The 26,115-nt window shown below is 42.6% G+C and overlaps 2 protein-coding genes across 3 annotated transcripts in view; both read left to right on the top strand.

Moving 5' to 3' along the window:
• The window catches only part of LOC121002054 (desmoglein-1-beta-like), a 45,461-nt gene extending 40,847 nt beyond the window's left edge, over positions 1-4,614 (top strand). Inside the window, exons 16-17 of one of the 2 annotated variants that reach the window (XM_040433358.1) lie at positions 724-1,533; positions 1,639-4,191. In XM_040433358.1, the coding sequence (XP_040289292.1) occupies positions 724-1,533; positions 1,639-1,815 (987 nt within the window). In that variant the 3' untranslated portion in view covers positions 1,816-4,191. Of the gene's footprint in view, positions 1-723 lie in introns of both variants that reach the window. The other variant, XM_040433356.1, reaches the window with a different exon arrangement.
• A 3,869-nt stretch (positions 4,615-8,483) lies between these two features.
• DSG2 (desmoglein 2) overlaps positions 8,484-26,115 on the top strand; it is a 63,902-nt gene continuing 46,270 nt past the window's right edge. Inside the window, exon 1 of the mRNA XM_040433360.1 lies at positions 8,484-8,571. Within this exon, the coding sequence (XP_040289294.1) occupies positions 8,548-8,571 (24 nt within the window). The 5' untranslated portion in view covers positions 8,484-8,547. The remainder of the gene's footprint in view (positions 8,572-26,115) is intronic.

The following is a 26,115-nucleotide window of genomic DNA, read 5'->3' as shown; positions in this document are numbered from 1 at the left end:
CAGCGGTCAGCTCCCCACTTTTCTCAGTTATCACCTACCCTGTGGATATGGGATAACTTCTATTTACTGGAATACCCTTTAAGTCCAATGCTTACATGTTACAAAAGAATATTTTCCAACATTTTAGTAAATTACATTATGGCAAAAAAAACTCCTTGAAGGGGTTGTCCGGGTTAGGAGCTGAAACCGGACATAAGCTCCCCATCACTCATTTACCATGTCTGAGTGGAGCATTGGAGCATTTCTAACTCTGATGCTCCCCCTTACCCTGTGCTGCATTGTGCAGGTCAAGGGTTTTTTTTTCATGAATACCAGTGACGTATCGGGCTTCATATGGGTATGCTAGACAGACTAGTGTTTAAAAATGATTATTTCCAATTTTATTTGCTCTTGGCATCAACAATTAATTTTAGAAAACTTGTATCTCAAGCTTGTTGTTGTTGGCCTCTAATTTCAAGGTTGAAATATAAAGCAATTATTCATAGTATTAAATATTATTATAGAATATTTATTCTAGAATATCATAAAAATAAAATAATATTATTCCGTTAATAGATAATGATAAAATATAAAGAATAAGTAGAGGTGTCTACTAGTTCTCAATTCCCTAGCTTGCTAAATTTGGAAACAAATTGAGGAAATGAACATGTTGCATACACTTCTAATTGTATATAAAATGGAATTATATATTTTCATGAAATCATATGATTGCTATCATTTTAGAAAGCAGAATCGTATGCCAATGAAGATGAGAGTCGCCCGGCAAATGATTGTCTTCTAATTTATGATAATGAAGGAATTGGAAGCCCAGCTGGATCTGTGGGGTGTTGTAGTTTTATTGCTGATGACTTGGATGACACCTTCTTGGACACATTGGGACCAAAATTTAAAACACTGGCAGAAATTTGCATTGGTTCAGAGATTGATCCAGTGTCAAGTGGGCATGAGCCGAGATTATTTCCAAATGTTCCAATAATAGAAACTGAAAGAAATGTTATATTAGATGATTCTGCATATAATGTTCCAGTAAACCGATCTCTGCCCGTTAGCTCTACATACATAACTGAGAGCAATCTTCAACCAGCTAGACCTATGGTAGAAACATTCATGCCAGGTAATGTAGTTGTAACTGAGACTTACACAACATCTGGGGGCACATTGAGACCAGTTACCCGTAACGTGGATTCCGGCCACCCTACTAATATTTTGGTAACAGAAAGGTTGGTTGGATCTAATGCAGCACCTGCACATGGAGTTTTTCCTGATTTGCAAAATGGCTCCAATGTCATTGTGACAGAGAGAGTAGTCCGTCCAGCATCTGGTGTTCACGAATATATAGAGTTACCAAATTTTACAAATCTAGCAGATGCATCAAATGTGGTAGTAACAGAAAGAGTTGTTGGACCAAATAGTGCAAGGATGTCTAATTCATTTAACATCCCAGATCTAGGTAATGCACAGAACGTTCTAGTAACTGAAAGGGTGATACAACCCATCTCCAATGTTCAGGGAAATTTAAGCATTCGCCCAGAAATGGGAAGTTCTCAAAATATATACGTAACAGAAAAAACAGTACGATCTGGTCCAGCCATGAAAACCCAAATGTTGAGTGCAGAACCTCTGATGACTCGCCCAGAAATGGGAAGTTCTCAAAATATATACGTAACAGAAAAAACAGTACGATCTGGTCCAGCCATGAAAACCCAAATGTTGAGTGCAGAACCTCTGATGACTCAAACAGTGGGTTCCACTTCCCCTAGTTTAACCCGCAGCAAAGTAACAAAGTACAGCACAGTTCAATATACTAACCAATAAGTTTGTCAGCCGAACTAGACATTGATTTAACTAGACTATAAATCTAATTGAGATTCCTTCAAACTCATAAATATTAAAGAGGTTGTGCAGCCAGTACATATTGATGACCTGTCCTCAGATAGGTTATCAACATCTGATTGGTGGGGGTCCGACTCCCAGCACTCATGCCAATCAGCTGTTTCAAGAGGAGGTTGCACTCCTGCATGCGGTACTTCCTCTTCAAGATTACACTGCGCGCCATCTTGGTGGTGCAGTGTAATTACAAGTGCTTCAGTTGAATGGGACAAGCCGCCGCTGCAAGACGACATGCAGTGTAGTCTTGCAGAGGAAGTACTGCTTGCAGGAGTGCCACCTCCTCTTTAAACAGTTGATCGGCAGATGTGCCAGGAATCCCCCCTCCGATCACTCCGATATTGATGACCTATCCTGAAGATAGACCACCAGTATGTATTGGCTGCACAACTCCTGTAACTCCTTAAGACCCAGAGGGAGTCATATATCGATCCAGGGCAGGCAATCATACATCTGCTTCCAATAGTATTTGACCACTGAAATATAATTGTACTGAAAAATATATTTTTATTGGTCAAAAAGGTCTTACAAATGAAAAGAATGTATGGCTAGGGTAAAAACACAAGCAAACCAATTCATGATTTGTCAATGGATTTTAAATTCTCTAACAAATTTGTCTTTGTGCAATTTTAGTCCAATTTTGTTTATGTCCCAGTTTGTGTAATATATGTAAATTAAAATTGTATTACTGTGCTGTAAATATTCTTACATTCAGAGCAGAACCCGCTACACATTACAATTACACGGCCTTGGTTACTTCACTGCATGTCCACAACTGTAACTTCTAAAGTGTATGCAGTAAAACAAAAAAAATAATGTTTATAGCAAATATTTTTTATATAGTTCTGCTCCTTTCTATTCCATTACCCTATTACAGTATTTTTTTGAAAATGTGTATTAATATTATTTGAGCCCCCGTGATAAACATGCATGTGGAAAAGGGAGAAAAGGAGTGGTGAGACACTTTTAGTCCCACTTTTTCTCTGACTGTGACAGCAGAGTACAGTATGACTGGCCCCATACACATCATAGCCATGAAATGCTGCACTTATTACATCTTGTTTAATATGCACTGATACATTAAGACATAGCTCATTTATTTTACTGCCTTAAAGTAAACTAAATGTGCCCTATTTTTCAAGGTTTTTAGGTGTATAATACTTAGAATAAGGATGGATAATAATGCACCTAATGCAGTATTTGGACACTTTCACTTTAGAATGATTACTATGTTTTGTTTTAATGTATATACAGTATATTTAGCTGTTTCTGGTTTTGTATTTAATTGCTTTTTTGCTTTTAAAGTCTTTTTTCTTGCTTGTCCTGTTTTCTCAGTTACCTATATTGGGATGGTTTAAGCAATCAGTTGTGCGTCAGTGCTCTATCTGATCAATTGTTAAATAAAATTAATGATATTTAATGTATGAATCCAGCCACATACAGAATCTGACCATTCCATTTTGTGGGCTGCTCGCTGACTTCTTTCATATTTGTGGTAAAGCTGAGAATTGGCCGGACAAAAACCATTGAGTGCAGTGTTTTTTCTCCCGGCTGAATCCCGGCATATTTTCCAGGTAGCAGGAGGATCCTCACCAGACCCTAATATCCGGCAATGCATGACTTGGAGAAATTCAGAATGCTCTGCCACAAATATGAAACTACGTTATGCAATCATACTTACAAGTGTTCTCCTTCTTCTAGAACATGGCATCTGGACACTTGCTCCATGATTTGCATATCAACTCATCTGTAAAAGAAATTCCCTCAGCTGGAAATTCATGAAATATGCAGAGGGATTATTTCGTTATACAGATGACCAGTAGGATCATGAGAACATTGTCAAAAGCAACCTGGATCTTGAGAGCACTTCATTAAAGGGAACCTGCCATGTTGAAAATGCAGTCCAATCCATAAACAGCACGTTATAGAGCAGGAGTTGTTAAGCAGATTAATATTCTCCCTGTTTTTGTGGGATAATTTTAAGTAAATTTAAATCTCTACTCATTCTAGGCTTAAGAGTCTAGAAGGCGGCCCGAATCAGTGACTGCTATCTCTGTATGCACTCACTTATACAAAGAAGGCTGTCAGTGACTGAGTAGGACCACCTACTGGACTCCTTCTCTCAGCATGAGCAAGCATTTAAATGAATACATTGCTAGTTCTGCTGAATATTTACCCTCAAAACTATATATCTACTCGGCAAATCCTGCTCTATAACAGGCTGCCTGCGGACTTGACTATATTTTCAACATGATGGGTTACCTTGGCGATTTTGGAGGCAGAGAGATTATGAGATATGCTTGTCCATGAAGCGAAAAAGTGAATTTTCAGGTTTTTTTTGTTTGTTTTTGCATGTGGTTACCGGTGCTTAGCAGATGGGCAGACTTCCTAACAACCAGAATCCATTCCATTCCGTTTAGTTTTTAAGGATAATACAACCGGATCCATTTAGAACGGATGCAGACGGTTGCATTATTGTGACGGAAGCGTGTTTGCTGATCCATGACGGATCCAGTACAAACGCTGATGTGAATTGAAACCATAGGCGGTGTGTCCATATTGGGTAATAAAGAAAATGAAATATCAAATGTATTGGTAAATGCTAAAAAAAAATTACATACATGTATTTACAATGTGTAAAAGTCTAGGAAAAGGCTAAATGGAAAATTTCATTGTGAAAATGGTAAATAGCACTGTACTGGTGAGAAATATAAATTATGCTATCCACCCCAGGAGAGAAATGTCAAACATATGTTTCTTTTTTTGTAGGAAAAGATTCCATAAAACTAGTAATTTATGCACTTATATCTCTTCTCTTTCTGACTTCATTGTACATGAGGTGTTATAAGTGATTGATAGCATTCTCGGTGTAAAAAGTGTGTATATACAGAGGTAACTGTCAGTCGCTGATAGCTGTACACGAGGAGGTGTTATCAGTGATTGATAGCATTCTCTGTGTAAGTGTGTATACAGATATAGCTGTCAGTCACTGATAGCTGTACACTGGGGAGGAGTTATCAGTGATTGATAGCATTCTCTGTGTAAGTGTGTATACATAGCTGTCAGTCACTGACAACACTTCCCCTGTGAACAATAAAGTCACAAATAGGAGAGATTTAAATGCATAAATTACAAGTTTTACAGAATCTTTTCCCGCAAAACTATATATCAATCTGCTCAGCTCCTCCTGCTCTATAACATGCTACCTGCAGATTGCACTGCATTTCACGGTGACAGGTCCTCTTTAAACATTACTGACTTTACACTTCTGTTGGGGGAAAAAAAGAGTACTAAATGCATTACAATTATTGGACGATGTTCTAACTTCTGGTTTACTAATATATGACCATTTTCGGTGCAAATGCTCTATAATGTATTCTTTAGTATATAACCAACTAGGTGCTAAAACACTTTGCATTGTGTGATAATATGAAGTATTTTCACAGAGTATAAAGATCAGCTAAAGTATATTAGATAATAGCATTGCTACAATTTTCCCCAAACAACGCTAGGAGTTTAAGGCCTTTTGAAGCATTTTTCTTATGGATGTTATTTGTCTTCAGCTTACAATTTGTTAGAATGCAAAGGGGTTATAAATGTCTTAAAGAGGACCTTTCATCAGTTTTAACATAGGCTAATTATGGTATTACCTTGTAGGGCGGCCACCACTGATGCCATGGGTGTTTTTTACAAAAGTCCCCCCTCCCTGTTCGTCCGCTGTGGCTCCCCTTCCCCGATTTGGCGCGATGTATTATAATGAGCAGTAAACTCGCAACGGGAAGGAGACACAGTCTTCTGCTGTGGGCGTCTCCTTCTCCCTGACTGTGCGCGCGATCCAACCAGAGCGGACCGCTCACAGCCAGGGAGAAGGAGATGCCCACAGCAGAAGACTGTGTCTCCTCCCCGTTGCGAGTTTACTGCTCATTATAATACAGAGCGCCAAATCATCGGGGGGCCACAGCGGACGAACGGGGGGAGGCTTTTGAAAAAAACAAAACACCCATGGCATCAGTGGGGGCCGCCCTACACTACAAGGTAATACCATAATTAGCCTATGTCAAAACTGATGAAAGGTCCTCTTTAAAGGGAACCTGTCACGGGAATATTGTGTATAGAGCTGAGGACATGGGTTGCTAGATGGCCACTAGCACATCCGCAATACCCAGTCCCCATAGCTCTGTGTGCTTTTAGTTTGTAAAAAAAATGATATGATACATATGCAAATTAACCTGAGATGAGTCCTGTATGTGAGATGAGTCAGGGACAGGACTCATCTCAGGTTAATTTGCATATGTATCAAATCAGGTTTTTTTACACAATAAAAGCACACAGAGCTATGGGGACTGGGTATTGCGGATGTGCTAGCGGCCATCTAGCAACCCATGTCCTCAGCTCTATGCACAAAATCCCCGTGACGGGTTCCCTTTAAAATCATTGCTTTCCTTTTAAATTGTGCACCATTCCTGGGTAGCTGGTCACTGGTGTCCCCAGCAATTTATTTGTCTTCTGGTATAACGTGACTGGCAGTCAGTCACTGGCAGGGAACTCCAAAGACCATTGGTGTGGGAATAGTGCTAAATTTGAGGTACATTGGGATTTTTTAAATTTTTTTTTTATATGGAGAAACTAAGAACTGGTTTTAGGAGTTGGTAAAACCCTTTACACATTTAGGATAGTAACATAGTTATTTTGCTTTAACAAAATGTTGAAACAATCAATTTATCTGTTACAATAGATTGTAAAGTTCAAAAAGGATCTGCATTTGTATGAACTGAAACTTTTAGGCAATATTTTTGTATTTTCCAGAATATATTAATAAAGCACTTTTAAATAATGCTACACGTTCAGCTTCTCATTTGATTTTAAAATACAAGAAAGGCAGACATTCTAGTTCCGTACTCTGCACAGTATTGTATGCAGAGCTGTTATCCAGTTTTTACTTATGATGGTGTCAGAATTTGTTGTGCAGCCACATCCTATAAATGTCTGTGCCTTCTACTGAGCTGTGCTGCACCATCTGTGGGACCTTGGGTACGGAATTTGAATGCCAGATACACATAATGGAAGATATTTATTTGTAACCTAACGTATATTAAAAAGGGTTATGCAGCTTTTTAAAATGTACATTCTTTCCTTAAAAAGATTGCCCAGGATTTTGATATTGATGGGCTATCCTCAGGATAGACCATCAATATTAGATCAGTGGGGGTTCAACACCCTGCACCCCTTACGACCAGTTGGTACTTTGTAAGTTTCAGTGCCGGAAATTGTCACTGGAACTATACAGTTCTGTCCATTGTGTAGTGGATGGAGCTGGTTACTGCAGTGCTGCTCCCATCCACTTCAATGAGAGCAATGCAGCAGTTACCAGTTCTGTATGCTACAAAATGGACAGAGCTGTGTAGTTTCGGGACCAACTTCCGGAGGTAACAGCTCTTACGGCAATGCCGGATCTAGCTCCGGCAGTTTGCTCCCAGCCGAAACAGCCTTTCAGCAGCTAGTGTCAAACTGGCCTTAGACAGTATTAGTAAATTTGAGCCAGTGACTTTGTTAGTACTGATTGGACTATTTAGGGTCCATTCACACATCCGTATGTGTTTTGCGGATCCACCGATCCGCAAAACACGCACACCGGCAATGTGCGTTCCGCATTTTATAATAGAAAATGCCTAATCTTGTCCGCAATAGCAAACAAGAATAGGACATGTTCTATTTTTTTCGGGAACGGAATTGCGGACCCGGAAGTGCGGGTCCACATTTCTGGATCCGGACAGCACATCGTGTCGGCCCAATAGAAATGAATGGGTCCGCAATTCCGTTCCGCAAAATGCGGAACAGAATTGCGGACGTGTGAATGGAGCCTTAGACTGTATATGGATACAACCCCATGCGGTAACAGTCAATTTATTCATAAGTTTCTATTAGCAATAACAGAGGAATGGCACAGCACAGTTCTAAGAAAAAATGTCTAGAGACCAATGCAGGAGTTAATACCCAAAAATGATCACATGCGCACAAAATTCATACCATACATGTGAATCAAAGGAATCCCATTCATGTAAAGTGCAGAGTGCCAAACAGAATACAAAAAAAGACAAAAAGAATGTAGCACATAGACAAGACGAGGCAAAATGTGAAAAGATGATAGATGAAAAAATTAAGCATAAATGGAATAATAAAAGAAACTGTAAGTCAATGTTGTCTATTAGTATCCATCTGGATCCATTTGAAAACTGATCTGGCGTAGCTATCATGGCTCGGTTGTAACCAAAGGCCATGAAGCTAATGTGAACAGAGCTTAACATATAAAAATCCAATTTTTTATGTTATTTTTTTATTACTTAGGAAAAAACTTTGCAAAACATAGTCTGCTAATTAAAATTAGTAATAATAATATTATTAGCAGTAGTTGTAATAGAACTTCATTGGACCATTTTCAGTACTTCCAATTATAACTATTACAGTTCCCCTACATGAAATAAGATCACAAATACAAAGCTTACATGTCATTATGATAAATAGGAGAGATGGTACTGAGACAGACACCCATCACAGGTATGATAAGGATTCTTTGTCATAAACTCTAACTATACAATGTAACTATAGCTTACAATAAAACTAACAAAGCTTTCATCTCTCTGCACAGACTAACAGGACAGGATGAAAGACAATGCCAACCCTGTGGTAAGTGATGTCCCATGTGTACACAATATATATGATATGTAACATTATGTTATATAGTCTTATAACATGGAAATATTTTTATCTTATTTGAAAGATGTAATTAAAGGGGTTTTACGGGGGTATAATATTGATTATCTATCTCTAGGATAGGTCATTAATATCAGATCAGTAGGGGTCCAACTCCCTGCACCCCATCAACCAGTTGTTTGAAGAGGCTGCTGTGCTCTGGAGCTGCGGCCTCATCACAGTCATTGGTCGCATGGCCTATCTGCAGCTTCAAGTAAATGGACTTGGGCCGCAATAGAAAGCACAGCCTCTATACAACGTACGGTGCTGCGCTTGGTATGCTCTGAAGAGGCCACCGTGCTCATCGGAGTACCACAGCCTCTATACAACGTACGGTGCTGCGCTTGGTATGCTCTGGAGAGGCCACCGTGCTCATCGGAGTACCACAGCCTCTATACAACGTACGGTGCTGTGCTTGGTATGCTCTGAAGAGGCCACTGTGCTCATCGGAGTACCACAGCCTCTATACAACGTACGGTGCTGTGATTGGTATGCTCTGAAGAGGCCACCGTGCTCATCGGAGTACCACAGCCTCTATACAATGTACGGTGCTGCGCTTGGTATGCTCTGAAGAGGCCACCGTGCTCATCGGAGTACCACAGCCTCTATACAACGTACGGTGCTGCGCTTGGTATGCTCTGAAGAGGCCACCGTGCTCATCAGAGTACCACAGCCTCTATACAACGTACGGTGCTGCGCTTGGTATGCTCTGAAGAGGCCACCGTGCTCATCGGAGTACCACAGCCTCTATACAAGGTACAGTGCTGTGCTTGGTATGCTCTGAAGAGGCCACCATGCTCATCGGAGTGCCACAGCCTCTATACTACGTACGGTGCTGTGCTTGGTATGCTCTGAAGAGGCCACCGTGCTCATCGGAGTGCCACAGCCTCTATACAACGTACGGTGCTGCGCTTGGTATGATCTGAAGAGGCCACCGTGCTCATCGGAGTGCCACAGCCTCTATACAACATACAGTGCTGCGCTTGGTATGCTCTGAAGAGGCCACCGTGCTCATCGGAGTACCACAGCCTCTATACAACGTACGGTGCTGCGCTTGGTATGCTCTGGAGAGGCCACCGTGCTCATCGGAGTACCACAACCCCACCGATTAGATATTATTGACCTATCCTGAGGCTACTACATTAGGTGCATCTCACTTTGGCCCAGGGAGATCAAGACTGGCATATGGGAATGCCAGTCTTGATAAATCCCCTCTGTTGTGCACATGCTGCCCAATGAGCTTGCTGTCAAGATGAACCACTCAACATAAGTGACAATTAGGAGAGAGTCTGAGAACAATGGCACAACCTGACAGGGCTGCATTCATTTGTGAGGGGAAACAACCCTGCATTTGTAGTTTTAGGATAGAATATTTGCCCAACTGATGACCCTAAGCATGTTTACAGGTCAGCTTCACGACAGCGAAACCTGAATCCTAGGTGTGGTACCTGAAAAACAAGCTACAGAAGGCATTACTGACTACAGTGTTAGTGTGGAAATATAAAAACAGGTCTTCTTAGAGATGTTGCGAACATAAAATTTACATAAATTTACGCAAATGTTTGCGAACGGGCAAACTGGGCGAACCGCCATAGACTTCAATAGACTGGCGAATTTTTTTTTTTTTAAACTTTCAATTTTTATTGATTTTTCAACATAAGAAAATCAAACAGTAAATATGTCATTTGCATAAGCCAGAACAATGTTAAGATTTGCAAGTACAACTTTGACATTTATATTGTGATGTTACACATTTAAGCCAACAAAAGAATACCAGCTAATAAATGTCACTTGTATAATCCAGCAACTATCACTTAATATATGCTAAGCATATTGATGACATATACAACAGATTGTAACATAGTCAATTCAAGAACAAGACTAATAGATTGAATCCAGAACTTGTGATCCATTTCTAAGATATATTTTATTCTATACTTTAGTGTACCGCTATATATGCTTACCCTATACCGTAATCCATCCACCGTCCTCCATCCACCGCTCTCTCCCGCTATGTATGTATACCACAGTATCAGTCCCTACAGAGCTACAGAGTGAATCTTAACTGCAAACGGGCATGAGCTCCACAATTCCCATCTTTTGTGAGCCCTTAAGCGTTCAGAGTAAGAATCTGCATATATATATTCATGTTGCATATACTGGTTAACTAGTGAGATCACATCAGGCACCTGAGGAGTAATGGGCAGCTTCCATGAGGTCGCAATAAGCTTCCTTGCAGCTGAGAGAATGCCCATCATAACCGGTCTATGGGAGTGAGGTAAATCTCCTATTCCGATGGATAACACAGCTAATGGAGGGTTGAGGGGGATCTGGAAGCCCGCCACTGTCGAGATAAGGTCAAAAATCTTCCTCCAAAAAGGGAGAATAATAGGGCATGACCACCACATATGTGATAAGCTTCCCTTTTCCCCACAATTCCTCCAGCAGTTTGAACTAGAGACTGGCGAATTTTAAAACCCACAGGGACTGTTTCTGGCCACAATAGTGATGGAAAAGTTGTTTCAAGGGGACTAACACCTGGACTGTGGCATGCCGGAGGGGGATCCATGGCAAAACTCCCATGGAAAATTACGTAGTTGACGCAGAGTGTGGCAAGTTGAATTCGCAATGCGATTAATATAACCTGCATTAATCGCATTGCGATTACAACTTAGATCGGAGTTCCTAATGGTTGTATTGCTAGAATTGACAAATATAACGAATATAGCACTATATTCTCAATCTTCGTTATATTCTAGCAATACAACCATTAGGAACCCAGCTCTAAGTTGAATTCGCAATGCGATTAATATAACCTGTATTAATCGCATTGCGATTACAACTTAGTCAAATTTGTGACACTGCAGCTTCAGAATGAATCTAAGATGGATGCTGTCCTTGCTTTTTGATAGGAGGTGGGAGGGTCTGGGAGGGAGGGTATGCTGATTGGCTGGAATGTGTCTGCTGACTGTGAGGTACAGGGTCAAAGTTTGCTCAATGATGATGTATAGGGGGCGGACCGAACATCGCATATGTTCGCCCGCTGCGGCGAACGCGAACAAGCTATGTTCGCCGGGAACTGTTTGCCGGCGAATAGTCCGGGACATCTCTAGTCTTCATACTATTTTCTGAGACATATTGAGCAGATAGATTTCTTCTATTGAGGATCCCCATTTCTGAAATGCTAAAGCAACACAACAGAAACTCTGCCCAAATGAAACAGGTCTATGCTGGATCACAGGCACTTCTTGTCAGTGCACATACCTTGAATTCAAAAATGTATTCTCCAGCCAAAATTTAAAAATGCAAGATATTAACTTTTCAGTGCATTTTGAAGGTAGAGTTGTGCCAATCAAAAATACCATATTACAAAATCACGATATTAGGTAAATGCATTGACAATACCCCATGCTTATGGAAGGTCTGAGTTTTCATTACAGTTAGGGCTCATGCAGATCCGAAAAACACGGATGCCAGCCAGCCGTGTGCATTTCGCATTTTGTGGTACGGAACATCCGGCCCCTAATAGAACTGTCCTATCCTTGTCTGTAATATGGAAAATAATAGGACATGTTCAAATTTTTTTTGCAGAATGGCCATGCCATTACTTTCATTTACATATTGCAGGTATTCTTTTGATGCAGATGAATGTTAGGTATTTTATCTGCTTTTAGAATATAATATTCCAAGAGAAAATGAGCCTGCTGTGACAACGCATTTAATACATTCTGAACAACCAACAAAACCAGCTAAGTCACTTTTCAAGGAGTGTCTCGTCTATCAGACATAGGTGTGGCAGTATCAGCTTTCTATTAGGCTGGCTGCTTGCCATTGCCCTCATGTTATACAGAAATGACGGATAAAGTGATCTGTTTAAAAAGATGATGACATTTGCATTTGTTTCTTAAAGTGCCTATACATCTTCAATAGCCGTCGGTCCTCTCCTGACTCCCCCCCATGCATACGCACTCGTTTCATCTGAGCATGCATGTGTGGCTTGGATCACACACAAAAAAGAGATCCTTTTGTCCTCTGACATCATCTGTCAGAGAAGAGTTAGAGGCTCTCCATATAGATTCTCCTGCATTGAAATTGCAAGATCAGGAAGGACAAGCTGTATGGTTATGCACATCGAGGAAATAGCAGGTGTCACTAAGATCTGCAAATGATCACATTTTCAGGCACCTGGCTTCAATCTGTGGCATATAAGAAAGAGACATGAAACCTCAAAAATAATATCAAGTCATGTGCGATGCCTCCTGTTCATCGACATGCCAGTTATCGGCACTTGTCACAGAATCAGGGGCGGATTGGCCATAGACCCTACAGGGAAATTTCCCGGTGGGCCGATGCCCCAGGGGGCCACCCAAGTCCTCCTCTCTGCCACTGACCGGGTACATAATGAGCTCTCGGCAGTAATTAACGCTGTGCGAATCAGGTACTCATGTACCCAGCCAGTGACTGCACAAGCCCATCTGCATTCAACTGCTGTGGCCCACATCTCACCTCCTATGCCACCTGCTCCATAGACAACTGGAGGATGAGGACAGAAGATGGAAGCTATTGATGGCCACCACAGAGGGGCAGTTTATTGTGCTACATTGTGTTATTTGGTTCTGCTGGGATGGTATTTGGCACCAAGGTATTGTTGAATCTGCCTACTTGTGTTGCCCCACCTTCTGTTAATTTGGACCTGACTACAAAATGGGGCCACTTTTAGTATTTTTTTTCCAGGACCACTTTAAGTTCCCAGTCCGCCCAGAATCCTTGAACTGAGAGACCTTGGTTTATCACTCCAGCAGATTGCTGCACACCTAGGCTGAGATGTCAGCACTGATCAATGTTGTGTGTCCCAGTGGTTGGGAGAATAATGATGAACTGGAATAACAGTAAAGGGGTGCACAAAGGTGAACCCGTGCAAGGAAAACCATTTCCCGAACTCAGGTTCAGTTCCAAGTGGTAGCTTGAAACCGAACCCGAGTTCGGGAAATGTTATTTTTTTACAGTAGAAATTGATTTATGAAGTTAAGACTTTGCGAAGTAATAACTTCGGCTCATAGGAACCAATACATTCCAATACCGTACGGAGCGCTCGCTCTGTATAGTATTCAAGCAAAGTATTATGCAAATTGATTTTGGATGGTTTACTGTGAAATTCATTAGTTGGGCTGTCTGAGGGTTCGAAGTTTAGTAGCTTCTGTGAGCCCATGAATGCTGATCAAACTTGCCCCAAAGGTGTCCATGACCTTGAAAGTCCAGTCAGCTTTCCAGATATGTCTGTTTTACCTGCATACTCCATAAAATAGTTCTGGAGCACTGATCTCCAGATTGTGCCATTCCATTGTTATCCTCCTCAAAATATAGTCAGAAATTTGCACTGATTGTTACCATTAACCCCGTCAACAGGGTGTGTCCTTAAAGCTGTCAGCACTGACAGTGTCAGTTTCTAGAAACACAGCCTATGGAAAAGCAGAATGGTAAAGCGAAATGTAGCATTCTAAGAAGAGATTGTTATCTAGAATTGATATTTTATGGGGAATCCTGGAAGAGAATACCGGAATGCCTGCTATAGTTGTGGACTGTGGATTCTTATGCGTTATTTATCTATTTATTGTTGTAGCATAGGATACTCAAAAACCCTCTGTATTCAATAATATGACTGGGATGGTTCTTTCTCACTTTAAAATCCTTTGGTGTTAAATGTATAATATCAGACTATTGCATTACATAGAGCAGGGATCAGCAACCTTCGGCACTCCAGCTGCTGTAAAACTACAGCTCCCAGCATGCAAATGCTTGGCTGTTCTTTTAACTCCTATAGAAGTGAATGAAGCACTCTGGGAGTTGTAGTTTCTGAACAGCAGCAGTGCCGGAGGTTGCTGATCCCTGACATAGAGCTTGTGCCACTGCTGTGTGAAATAGCTGCCTACTTACTGACTGACGCTCCCACATTTAACATTGGGTTGTTAGCATGGCATGAAAAACACACTTTACAAAAGCATTTTATGCCAGATAGCTAGTCTTTAGGTTTTGCACGTTAATAGGATGCACAGAGGGAGCTAGAATATTCTTCTGCAGCAGCACTGAACTATTTTGCTGTATTTGGGCTCTATTTTGTACGGAGCTGTATTACAGCACCTATAGAGGTGCAGGGGGCCTTCCTGCATCAACATGTTTCTGACTTCATATATCGTACATAGATTTGTGACAATTCCATTCAACATTCCAACAGCAAAAAATGTATCCGTCATCACATATCTTACTACAAATCTGTTCTCCCCTAGTAGTACTGGTTATAGTACAGTTTCCACGGAGCATCACACAGCAGCATGCCGAATCCCTGCATCTCTATAGCTGGAGTCACTGGACACTCCGGGGGAGATTTATCAAAAGTGATGTAAAGGAACACTGGCTAAGGGCGGGTTCGCACTTGCGTTATGGCATTCTTCTATAGGTTCCGTTTATAACGGAATATGACGGAATTCCCAGACGGAATGCATAACGGAAGCCTTTAAGACGGATCCGTCTGGTTTCCGTTATGCAGGATGGAAAACAAATTCCCGTCGACAGGACTTTTTTTCCGAAAAAACAGAAACAGATTGAAAAAAAGGAATAAGTTTCACGTTCGTTTTTATGCTGCATTCACATCTACATTTCAGAGATCCGGCAGCCTGAGCCGGAGCAAATAAAACAGTTGCATGCAATGGTTTTTGTCCGGCCGAAACCCGGCATTTATGCTAGGATTCGACCGGATCAGCGCCAGACCCCATTGCAGTCAAAGGGGATCCAGCGGTGAAGTAGAGGATCTGGCAGGCTGCTCTGTGCCGCTACAGCCTTCCGGAGATGTGAACGAGGCCTAAGCTGTAAACAAATAGGTGATATATTCCTTTTAATTTTGGGAGGAGATACTCTTTCATTTTTGAACCCAACTGTAAGCCAGTCACCAATAACTGGAAACTTGTACATACATTCCAACACATTTATTCAAAAACCAATGCAACAAACCATGACGTAAAGTCTGTATCTCAAAAGTAACAAAAAATGTAAGAAAATACAGCCGACCGTTCTGCATTTTTCATTTCCCCCCAGCTACAAAGCAGCCAATACAAAAGAAAACAGCCTGGTTTCTATGGGGACAGTGTGACTCACCGCCACACCTGTGATTACAGTATCTGCAGGTTAGTGCAGCACATCCACAAGCCATCCACCGGCTTTATCTTTATATGGCAGAACAAAGGTCCAATTTAATTCCCCTTTGTGCTATTGCTTTGTTGAAGATAATAGTACTGTGAATGAAAAAGAAGGGCTGGTACAGAAATCCAGGGAACGTCTACCATGAGATTTTATTTAAAAATGTAATAAAAGGTTTCACAGCAAAACATTTTCAGGACCATAAGGAGTTGGTGGAATATTAACCAGTCCTGAAAATTGATGCTGGGTCCACACCATATTGTCAACATGCCCGCAGACTTACGGGTTGTCTGAGTGATGACCTGTCCTCAGGATAAGTCATCAATATCATATGGGTGGGGGTCTGAATCCCTGCACAGCCACCATTTAGATGTTAGAAGAGGCCGCGGCACTTGGTGAGCACTGCAGCCTCTTCCTAGGCCAGTGGTGGCGAACCTATGGCACGGGTTTTCTCGGTGGGCACCCACACCCTGAAAAATTCTAACTACTGATGAATGAAAGGTATACCACGGCACTCTCAAAACTTCAGCGTTTCAATATTTATTCACCAATTCTCAGCGACGTTTCGACCAGTGTGGGAATTGGTGAATAAATATTGAAACGCTGAAGTTTTGAGAGTGCCGTGGTATCAGTAGCTGTGATGGGGTGCTTTCAGACACTGGCACCTGACACTGCGGGCACCACCACTACAAAATCTGACTGTTGTGCTGCTGCACCCTTCTACTTTTTCCTGAAAAATTCTAAGGCGTACCAGTATGGCACAGAATGACACAGGCAGCGCACTGAAGGTAGGCAGGCTACGGATCCTGATCCGTCTAACAAATGCCATCAGTTTGCATACGTTTTGACGGATCTGGCATTTACCGGAATCCTCTGCCGTAAGTGTGAAAGTTCCCTAAGGCCCCTTTCACACGGGCGAGTATTCCGCGCGGGTGCAATGCGTGAGTTGAACGCATTGCACCCGCACTGAATCCTGACCCACCCAGTGATTTTCATGCATCAATTGTGCGTTGCATGAAAATCGCAGCATGCTCTATATTCTGCGTTTTTCACGCAACGCAGACCCCATAGAAGTGAATGGGGGCGCGTGAAAATCGCAAGCATCTGCAAGCAAGTGCGGATGCGGTGCGATTTTCACGCATGGTTGCTAGGTGACGATCGAGCTGGGGACCCGATCTGTATTATTTTCCCTTATAACATGGTTATAAGGGAAAATAATAGCATTCTGAATACAGAATGCAAAGTAAAATAGTGATGGAGGGGTTAAAAATATAAAAAAATTAACTCACCGAGTCCACTTGATCGCGTAGTTGCGGATCTCTGTCTTCTTCTGTAATGTTGAGCTGCCGGCTAAGGACCTGTGGTGACGTCACATCACATGATCCAATCACATGGTCCCTCACCATGGTGATGAACCATGTGATTGGACCATGTGATGAGCACAGTGACGTCATCAAAGGTCCTTTTCCTGTGCACAGCAAAGAAGAAGACAGAAGAAAAGCCGGGCTGCGCGATCAAGTGGATTAAGGTGAGTTAAATTATTATTTATTTATTTTTTAACCCCTCCAGCCTTATTGTACTATGCATTCTGTATTAAGAATGCTATTGTTTTCCCTAATAACCATGTTATAAGGGAAAATAATACAATCTTCAGAACACCTAACCAGAAGTTCGGGTTAGGTGTTACAATGTTTTGCACTCGCGCGGAAAAATCGCGCATTTTCCCGCAACGCACCCGCATCTTATCCGGGCAAAAAACATGACGCCCGTGTGAAAGAGGCCTAAGGAGAGAGAATTGCTGAAGGAGACAGAAGCAAAACAGGCCCATAGACTTTCTAATGCTTCATCTCTGGCGGCGAAGAGAGATCGCTATGCAAGCACTTCTCTGCTCGTTTTAGGGACCGCCACCGATCAAAACCTTTGACAAGTTTTTTCAAAGTACAGCAACACTTTAACCTTAGCTTTTTCTGTAAAAGGAATCTCACCTCTGCTTCCATCGTATGGCCTCTGCCATAGAGTCAGACTGGCCCACCAGAGGATCCTTTTGTGGTCCCAAGCTCAGACACAGTAATGGGCTTCAACTGAAACACAGCCTCAAAGGTCAACTTGAGCTGAATTGATATGCCATAAGTGCAGTCTGTGCAGCTGCACTGGGGCCCTGTAGGGCCCATCGCCATCTAATCAATAAAAATAGCAAAGCTTCTTAATGTATAAGCATGAAAAGTACTGTTAGCTACTAGGTTTTACTGATACATCCTGCATGTGCAATGATAACATAAATTACTGTCGTCATACACACGTCCTGTATACATGGAGGGGGGGGGGGGGGGCCTAAGGAACTTCAGTCCAACACTGCTACGCTATATATGTTTCAAATGGGAATATCCCTTTAATTTATTTTATGCACTTATATAGCGCTACTATATTCCGCAGCGCTTTACAGACATTAGCATCCACTGTCCCCAGTGGGGCTCACAAGCCATCAGAAAGTTTTGTAGCAAGTCAGGTCTTTCTTGTTAACATTTGAACCTGATTAGCAATATGATCATTTTCGGACAGAACATAATTTCTTCTCTTGTTTTGGGAATGCATAGGGTCACTTCTATTAAACCAATGTAAAATGAATCTAAGCTTGGATTTTAGGGGACCCCATATACAGCAAATCCATAATCCACTTTTTATATTAACATCAACAGAGAAGAGGATATCAGTAAAAATACATGGGGTCAAAAGGGGAGCTGAATGGGACGTGGAGGTGTTGCCAGCTTCTGTGTCTGTCTGGTCGTACAGAGCGATCATCAGGTTGGAGGGATGAGTCAGGCGGAAGGCATTTCTCATTTTCGAGCAGGGTGGTTCACACAGTTTGAGACTTGTTCTGAAAACAAAATGCTGACAGGGCAAAGATAATGGTTAGCGATATTTTAGAAAAGGAAGAAAACATGTCTTCTATAGTTGTAAGAGGGAAACATTAAAGGGATTGTCTCCCTTCAGCAAATAGCCTTTATCATCTTGGTAAAGTTAATACAAGGCACTTACTAATGTATTGTGATTGTCCATATTGTCTCCTTTGCTGGCTGGATTAATTTTTCCTTCACATTTTACGCTGCTCGTTTCCATGGTTACGACCACCCTGCAATCCAGCAGCGGTGGCCATACTTGCACACTATAGGAAAAAATGGTGGTCTCTCTGGTGGCTAGGACCGTGAGAGCTCACATAGGCTGGTGCTTTTTCACTGATAGATTGCAGGGTGGTCGTAACCATGGAAACGAGCAGTGTATAATGTGATGAAAAAATGAATGAAGCCAGTATAAGAGTCAATATGGACAATCACAATACATTAGTAAGTGCCTTGTATTAACTTTCTCTACATGATGAATGGCATTTGCTGAAGTAAGAAAACCCCTTTAAATGGTTGTCCGGGCTCAGAGCTGAACCCGGACATACCCATAATTTCACCCAGGCAGCCCCCCTGATGTTAGCATTGGAGCATTTCATGCTCCGATGCTCTCCTGTGCCCTGCGCTGGATCGCACAGGGCAAGGGCTCTTTTATTTACAATAACACACTGCCGGGTGGAGGCTTCCGCCCAGCAGTGTATTCGGTGACATCACCGGCTCTGATGGGCGGGCTTTAGCACTCCCCTAGCCGTTTTACAGGCTAGGGCAGCGCTAAAACCCACCCATCAGTGCTGGTGACGTCACTGGGCTCACTGCTGGGCGGAAGCCTCCGCCTGGCAGCCCAACGGAGAACCCGGTACATAACCGGAACTCCAGAAAAGGCCTTTGCCCTGCGCGATTTAGCCAGGGCAAGCACTAGGGACAAAGATGCTGACTATACTACTAAGCACTAGGGACAAAGATGCTGACTATACTACTAAGCACTAGGGACAAAGATGCTGACTATACTACTAAGCACTAGGGACAAGGAAGCTGACTATACTACTAAGCACTAGGGACAATGAAGCTGACTATACTACTAAGCACTAGGGACAAGGGTGCTGACTATACTACTAAGCACTAGGGACAAGGGTGCTGACTATACTACTAAGCACTAGGGACAAGGGTGCTGACTATACTACTAAGCACTAGGGACAAGGGTGCTGACTATACTACTAAGCACTAGGGACAATGAAGCTGACTATACTACTAAGCACTAGGGACAAGGGTGCTGACTATACTACTAAGCACTAGGGACAAGGGTGCTGACTATACTACTAAGCACTAGGGACAAGGGTGCTGACTATACTACTAAGCACTAGGGACAAGGGTGCTGACTATACTACTAAGCACTAGGGACAAGGGTGCTGACTATACTACTAAGCACTAGGGACAAGGATGCTGACTATACTAAGCACTAGGGACAAGGATGCTGACTATACTAAGCACTAGGGACAAGGATGCTGACTATACTAAGCACTAGGGACAAGGATGCTGACTATACTACTAAGCACTAGGGACAAGGATGCTTACTACACCTGCCCTACACCTCTGGTAGTGACTGATCAGGATCAGGGATGCAGAAATCCAACATAGCCAACCCATCATGGAAGAGTCTGGTGACCTCATATACATAAGATGGCCTACTGCTGGACTCACTAGGGCCTTGGATTGTGTCCAGCATGCACTTTTTCAACAATGTGGGGTACTGCAGTATTTCAGGGGGATCTGAACAGGGGACTTAATGTGGTTCTGTTAAAAAATCTAAAAGTGGACTCCTATTGTAAAAGAGTCTACATTGACAGCAGGTGGGGTCAACAGAAGAAGCAGGACCAGCAAACCATCAGTCATAGCCTTATTGGTGGTAGGTGGGCTAATTGAAATATCCCTTTAAGACAATAGGGCAGAGCTCACTGACCCTTATATGCAGCTCCATAGTCAAATAAAGAGCCACAGGTTTATCTGCAGTCTACAATGATATGTGGAGCCTATAGTCCTATAGTAAGACAAGAAAACCAGAAGTATACATAGAGCTGTATAGTAATATGGAGCGTTATTATTACACATAGTATAATAGGACATACTAGAAGCACTATCATGGCTGTTCCCATTCTTACACTAATGTAATGTCTGAACGGATGAGGAGTAGTATTAGTGATGCCTAATAGTGTACTAGAGCTGTTGCTCTGATCTAATGAAGAATTTTTGGGAACAGTCAGCCTAATGACATCGAAACCTGACTGGCCCACCGTGTTTTCTCCCTTTAGAATTAATGGCCAATCAACCCAGGATAAGGGCCCATTCAGACGGCAGTATGAACGGATCCACACCTGTTCTGCAATTTTTTGCGGAAGGTCTGCGGATCCAATCATTTCTTTGGTCCCTCAAAAGATGCGGACAGCACCCCGTGTGCTGTCCGCATCTGTTATTCCGTACCGCGGTTCCGCAGAAAAGATAGAACATGACCATTTTTTATTATGGTTGCGGCCATGTGCGGTCCGCAAATTGCAGATTCGCAAAGCACTACGGCCATCTGAATGGGCCCTTAGGCTAATATTAGACGGGGAGATCTTCAAGACGATTGGCTTTCTTCCCGGCAATCGCCTGCTCACTAGCGGAGGAGACGGATGATATTACATGTAGCGATCTTCTCATCAGTATGGGGAGGCGCGAACGCTAATGCCATCGCTCGTTCCTATATTGAATCACTGTTTGACGGCAGCAGATGGTGATTACACAGACTGCAAATGATAACTTTTCAACCTGCTGGAATCAGCGGCAGTATTACACTGCCAGATCATCGCTAATGAGCATTCATACAAACGCTTGTTAGCATGGATCTGAACAACTATCTGTAGGTGTAATATCAGCTTAAGGTAGGCTAGCCTTCACTCCTCACCCATGACCCAGTCTATAGTCATTAGGGTGTCCTTCCTTGAACCACTTTTAGTATCAACTCACCACTGAATACTGATAATACCTGCCCTGACCCAGTCATCTAGCCATCACAATTAGGAATGTATTGTACAGCTTGTGCCAGTTTACTGGTATAAAATATTAGAGCACTGCGTTTTTGAGGGGGAAAAAAACATGACTTTTTTCAATTTTATGCAGCTCTCTGCAATTTTCATAAAAAAGTTGTCAGGGCTTAACGGGAGTAGACAGGGCCCAACAGATTTACTTTCATTTGTGCCAGAAACTGGCGTAAATTATAGTACATATCTATACCAGCCCAAAAGCTGGTGTAGATTTGTTTTTCTGACACAACTGACAAAAGTTGCACCAAATTTAATAAGAGGCCTGCTCCTCTTAATAACTCTGGCGCATCTTACTCTTTGAAACATCTGTATGGCCGTTACACAAATTATAATTTTCTGTGTGTCCATACTGCAGAAGAGAACAGTCATTTATATTGATGGGAGTGAGAAAAATGCAGAACGCACACAGAAGGCGTCTGTATTCTGTGGATCCGTGGTTTGCAGACCAAAAGACGGACATTGCCGCAGGCATGATGCCTTAATAAATGGCTCCTATCAGGTGCAACTCAATGCATCTGGCTCAGACATGTAAATTAACTGCGTTTTGGTGTAATTTTGATATCAGTTATGACACTTTGCAAAAGTGAATGAGGATATAAGTACAGTCGTGGCCAAAAGTTTTGAGAATTACATAAATATTGGAAATTGGAAAAGTTGCTGCTTAAGTTTTTATAATAGCAATTTGCATATACTCCAGAATGTTATGAAGAGTGATCAGATGAATTGCATAGTCCTTCTTTGCCATGAAAATTAACTTAATCCCAAAAAAAACTTTCCACTGCATTTCATTGCTGTCATTAAAGGACCTGCTGAGATCATTTCAGTAATTCGTCTTGTTAACTCAGGTGAGAATGTTGACGAGCACAAGGCTGGAGATCATTATGTCAGGCTGATTGGGTTAAAATGGCAGACTTGACATGTTAAAAGGAGGGTGAAGCTTGAAATCATTGTTCTTCCATTGTTAACCATGGTGACCTGCAAAGAAACGCGTGCAACCATCATTGCGTTGCATAAAAATGGCTTCACAGGCAAGGATATTGTGGCTACTAAGATTGCACCTCAATCAACAATTTATAGGATCATCAAGAACTTCCAAGGAAAGAGGTTCAATTCTTGTTAAGAAGGCTTCAGGGCGTCCAAGAAAGTCCAGCAAGCGCCAGGATCGTCTCCTAAAGAGGATTCAGCTGCGGGATCGGAGTGCCACCACTGCAGAGCTTGCTCAGGAATGGCAGCAGGCAGGTTTGAAAGACTTTTGGAAGATGGCCTGGTGTCAAGAAGGGCAGTAAAGAAGCCACTTCTCTCCAAAAAAAACATCAGGGACAGGTTGATCTTCTGCAGAAAGTATGGTGAATGGACTGCTGAGGACTGGGGCAAAGTCATATTCTCTGGTGAAGCCTCTTTCCGATTGTTTGGGGCATCTGGAGAAAGGCTTGTCCGGAGAAGAAAAGGTGAACGCTACCATCAGTCCTGTCTCATGCCAACAGTAAAGCATCCTGAGACCATTCATGTGTGGGGTTGCTTCTCATCCAAGGGAGTGGGCTCACTCACAATTTTGCCCAAAAACACAGCCATTAATAAAAAATGGTACCAAAACACCCTCCAACAGCAACTTCTTCCAACAATCCAACAACAGTTTGGTGAAGAACAATGCATTTTCCAGCACGATGGAGCACCGTGCCATAAGGCAAAAGTGATAACTAAGTGGCTCGGGGACCAAAACGTTGACATTTTGGGTCCATGGCCTGGAAACTCCCCAGATCTTAATCCCATTGAGAACTTGTGGTCAATCCTCAAGAGGCGGGTGGACAAACGAAAAACCCACTAATTCTGACAAACTCCAAGAAGTGATTATGAAAGAATGGGTTGCTATCAGTCAGGAATTGGCCCAGAAGTTGATTGAGAGCGTGCCCAGTCGAATTGCAGAGGTCCTGAAAAAGGGCCAACACTGCAAATATTGACTCTTTGCATAAATGTCATGTAACTGTCGATAAAAGCCTTTGAAACGTATGGAGTGCGTGTAATTATATTTCACTACATCACAGAAACAACTGAAACAAAGATCTAAAAGCAGTTTAGCAGCAAACTTTGTGAAAACTAATATTTGTGTCATTCTCAAAACTTTTGGCCACGACTGCAGTTATGCAGCTCTACCAGAATTTTCCCATTGACATCTACTGGAGTGTGACTGTCCTTTCCCAGGATGAGAGGAGTCTGGCCGTCTGACAGGACACAATGGAATCATATGGTAGATGATACTTTACTTCATACAAGCAGAATTCCTTAATAATAACATTAGATGCAGAAATTGAATACTTTACATGTAGAAGGAGCTATTGTATTACCATCTTATTAGGCCTCATGCACACGACCATATGTATTTTGCGGTCCGCAAAAAATAGGGATGACGTCCGTGTGCATTGCGTATTTTGCGGAACGGAACAGCTGGCCCCTAATAGATGAGTACTATCCTTGCCCGTAATGCGGACAATAATAGAACATGTTCTATTTTTTTGCGGAACGGAAATATGTACATACAGAAACGGAATGCACGCAGAGTACCTTCCGTTTTTTTTTTTTTACGGACCCATTGAAATAAATGGTTCCGTATACAGTCCGCAAAAAAAAAACAGAACGGACACCGAAAGAAAATACGTTTGTGTGCAGGAGGCCTAAGGCCTCATGCACACGACCGTTGTTTTGGTCCGCATCCGAGCCACAGTTTTGGCGGCTTGGATGCGGACCCATTCACTTCAATGGGGCCGCAAAAGACGCGGACAGCACTCCATGTGCTGTCCGCATCAGTTGCTCCGTTCCATGGTCCGCAAAAAAAATATAACCTGTCCTATTCTTGTCCGTTTTGCGGACAAGAATAGGCACTTATATTAATGGCTGTCCGTGCCGTTCCGCAAATTGCGAAACGCACACGGACGCCATCCGTGTTTTGCGGATCCGCTATTTGCGGACCGCAAAACACACAACGGTCGTGTGCATGTAGCCTAAGTCTGATTTTCTTATGTTGCTGGGTGAACCACAGACAAGCAAGGTGTCGGGGCAAGGAACCCTACAGAAGCACTACGGACTGCTTCAGTGGGGTTCCTCTCCGTGCCTCTGCACCGCAAAAAGATAGATCATGTTCTACTTTTTTGCGGTGCGGATGGATCATGGACCCATTCAAGTTGAGGTCCCCAATGCACGGAACGGCCGACACATGTTTATGTGCATAAGGCCTTAAACGGATGCCTCAGATTGATGCCATACAGTGGCGTCTGTTCACCATAGAGTTCCATTGTAAAAAAAAAAATATTTTTTTTTTTTACCAGACTGTGCAGGATACAAGAATGTGGTGTGCTGGATTTTTGTATCCTTTTTTTTCTAATGTATACGTCCATAAAACGTGCTGTGAACCCACCCTGATTTGCATGGTGTCCCTGAAGCCTGATATCAGGGACAGTGTCGGGCTTTAGCACCACACCATCCACGCAAACGCTTTGGGCCCCAGAGATCAGGGATTCCCAAGCAGATGGCAAAAAAAAATGACCAAACCAGGGGCAGACATACTGAGGAAGATTTATCATCTCCACTGCACCAGAAAAGTGGCTTTAAAAAGTCACAAGGTGTGTGTTTGCCCAGGGAAGGGGCATGGCTACAAATGTATCTTCATTCACTCCAGTTTTCTAGTACAAAAGAGCTGTGGTAGATTTCTGCTGGGGTACACGGACTGCCGGAGGAGGATGCGCCTAATTTATGATGAGGCCTGCGCAGAGGAGGGGATATGAAGATTGGCGCAGTCTTGATAAATCTCCCCCCACTGCCTTTGTAGTCGATTCAGCTACACAAGCCCTGGTGGGAGAGAGGCCATTTTTTTTTTTGCGGACCCATTGAAATGAATGGTTCCGCATACGGTCTGCAAAAAATATGTTTGTGTGCATGAGCCCTAATGGAGCGGAGAAATGCTAAATGGGGTCCCAGTATCATGCACACAGGTGCACATTTACTAAGGGACTTGCGACTATTCTAGGCCTAAGATAGTCACAAGTCCCCTTTTCTAACCTGCCGTGCAACAATATTTAGTCGCACAGCCGCTTTTACGCCGTGTCCGCCAGTTGGACGGTGGTGGGCGTGCTGGGGTTGGGATTCCATCCTCAACAAATTTACTAACATTTCCGCCCGGAATCAAATCATAACTGTTAGCGAAAACTACGCCAGTCAGGGTAGGGGTGGGCGATATAGACAATATGCGATATAAACTATATAAATCTGGCCGACGATAGAGATTTCATTTATATCGCATATCGCAGTAGAACATGGCATGC

This window comes from Bufo bufo, chromosome 5 (assembly GCF_905171765.1).
Source record: "Bufo bufo chromosome 5, aBufBuf1.1, whole genome shotgun sequence".
Taxonomy (NCBI): domain Eukaryota; kingdom Metazoa; phylum Chordata; class Amphibia; order Anura; family Bufonidae; genus Bufo; species Bufo bufo.
This window is presented reverse-complemented; position numbering and strand designations above follow the sequence as displayed.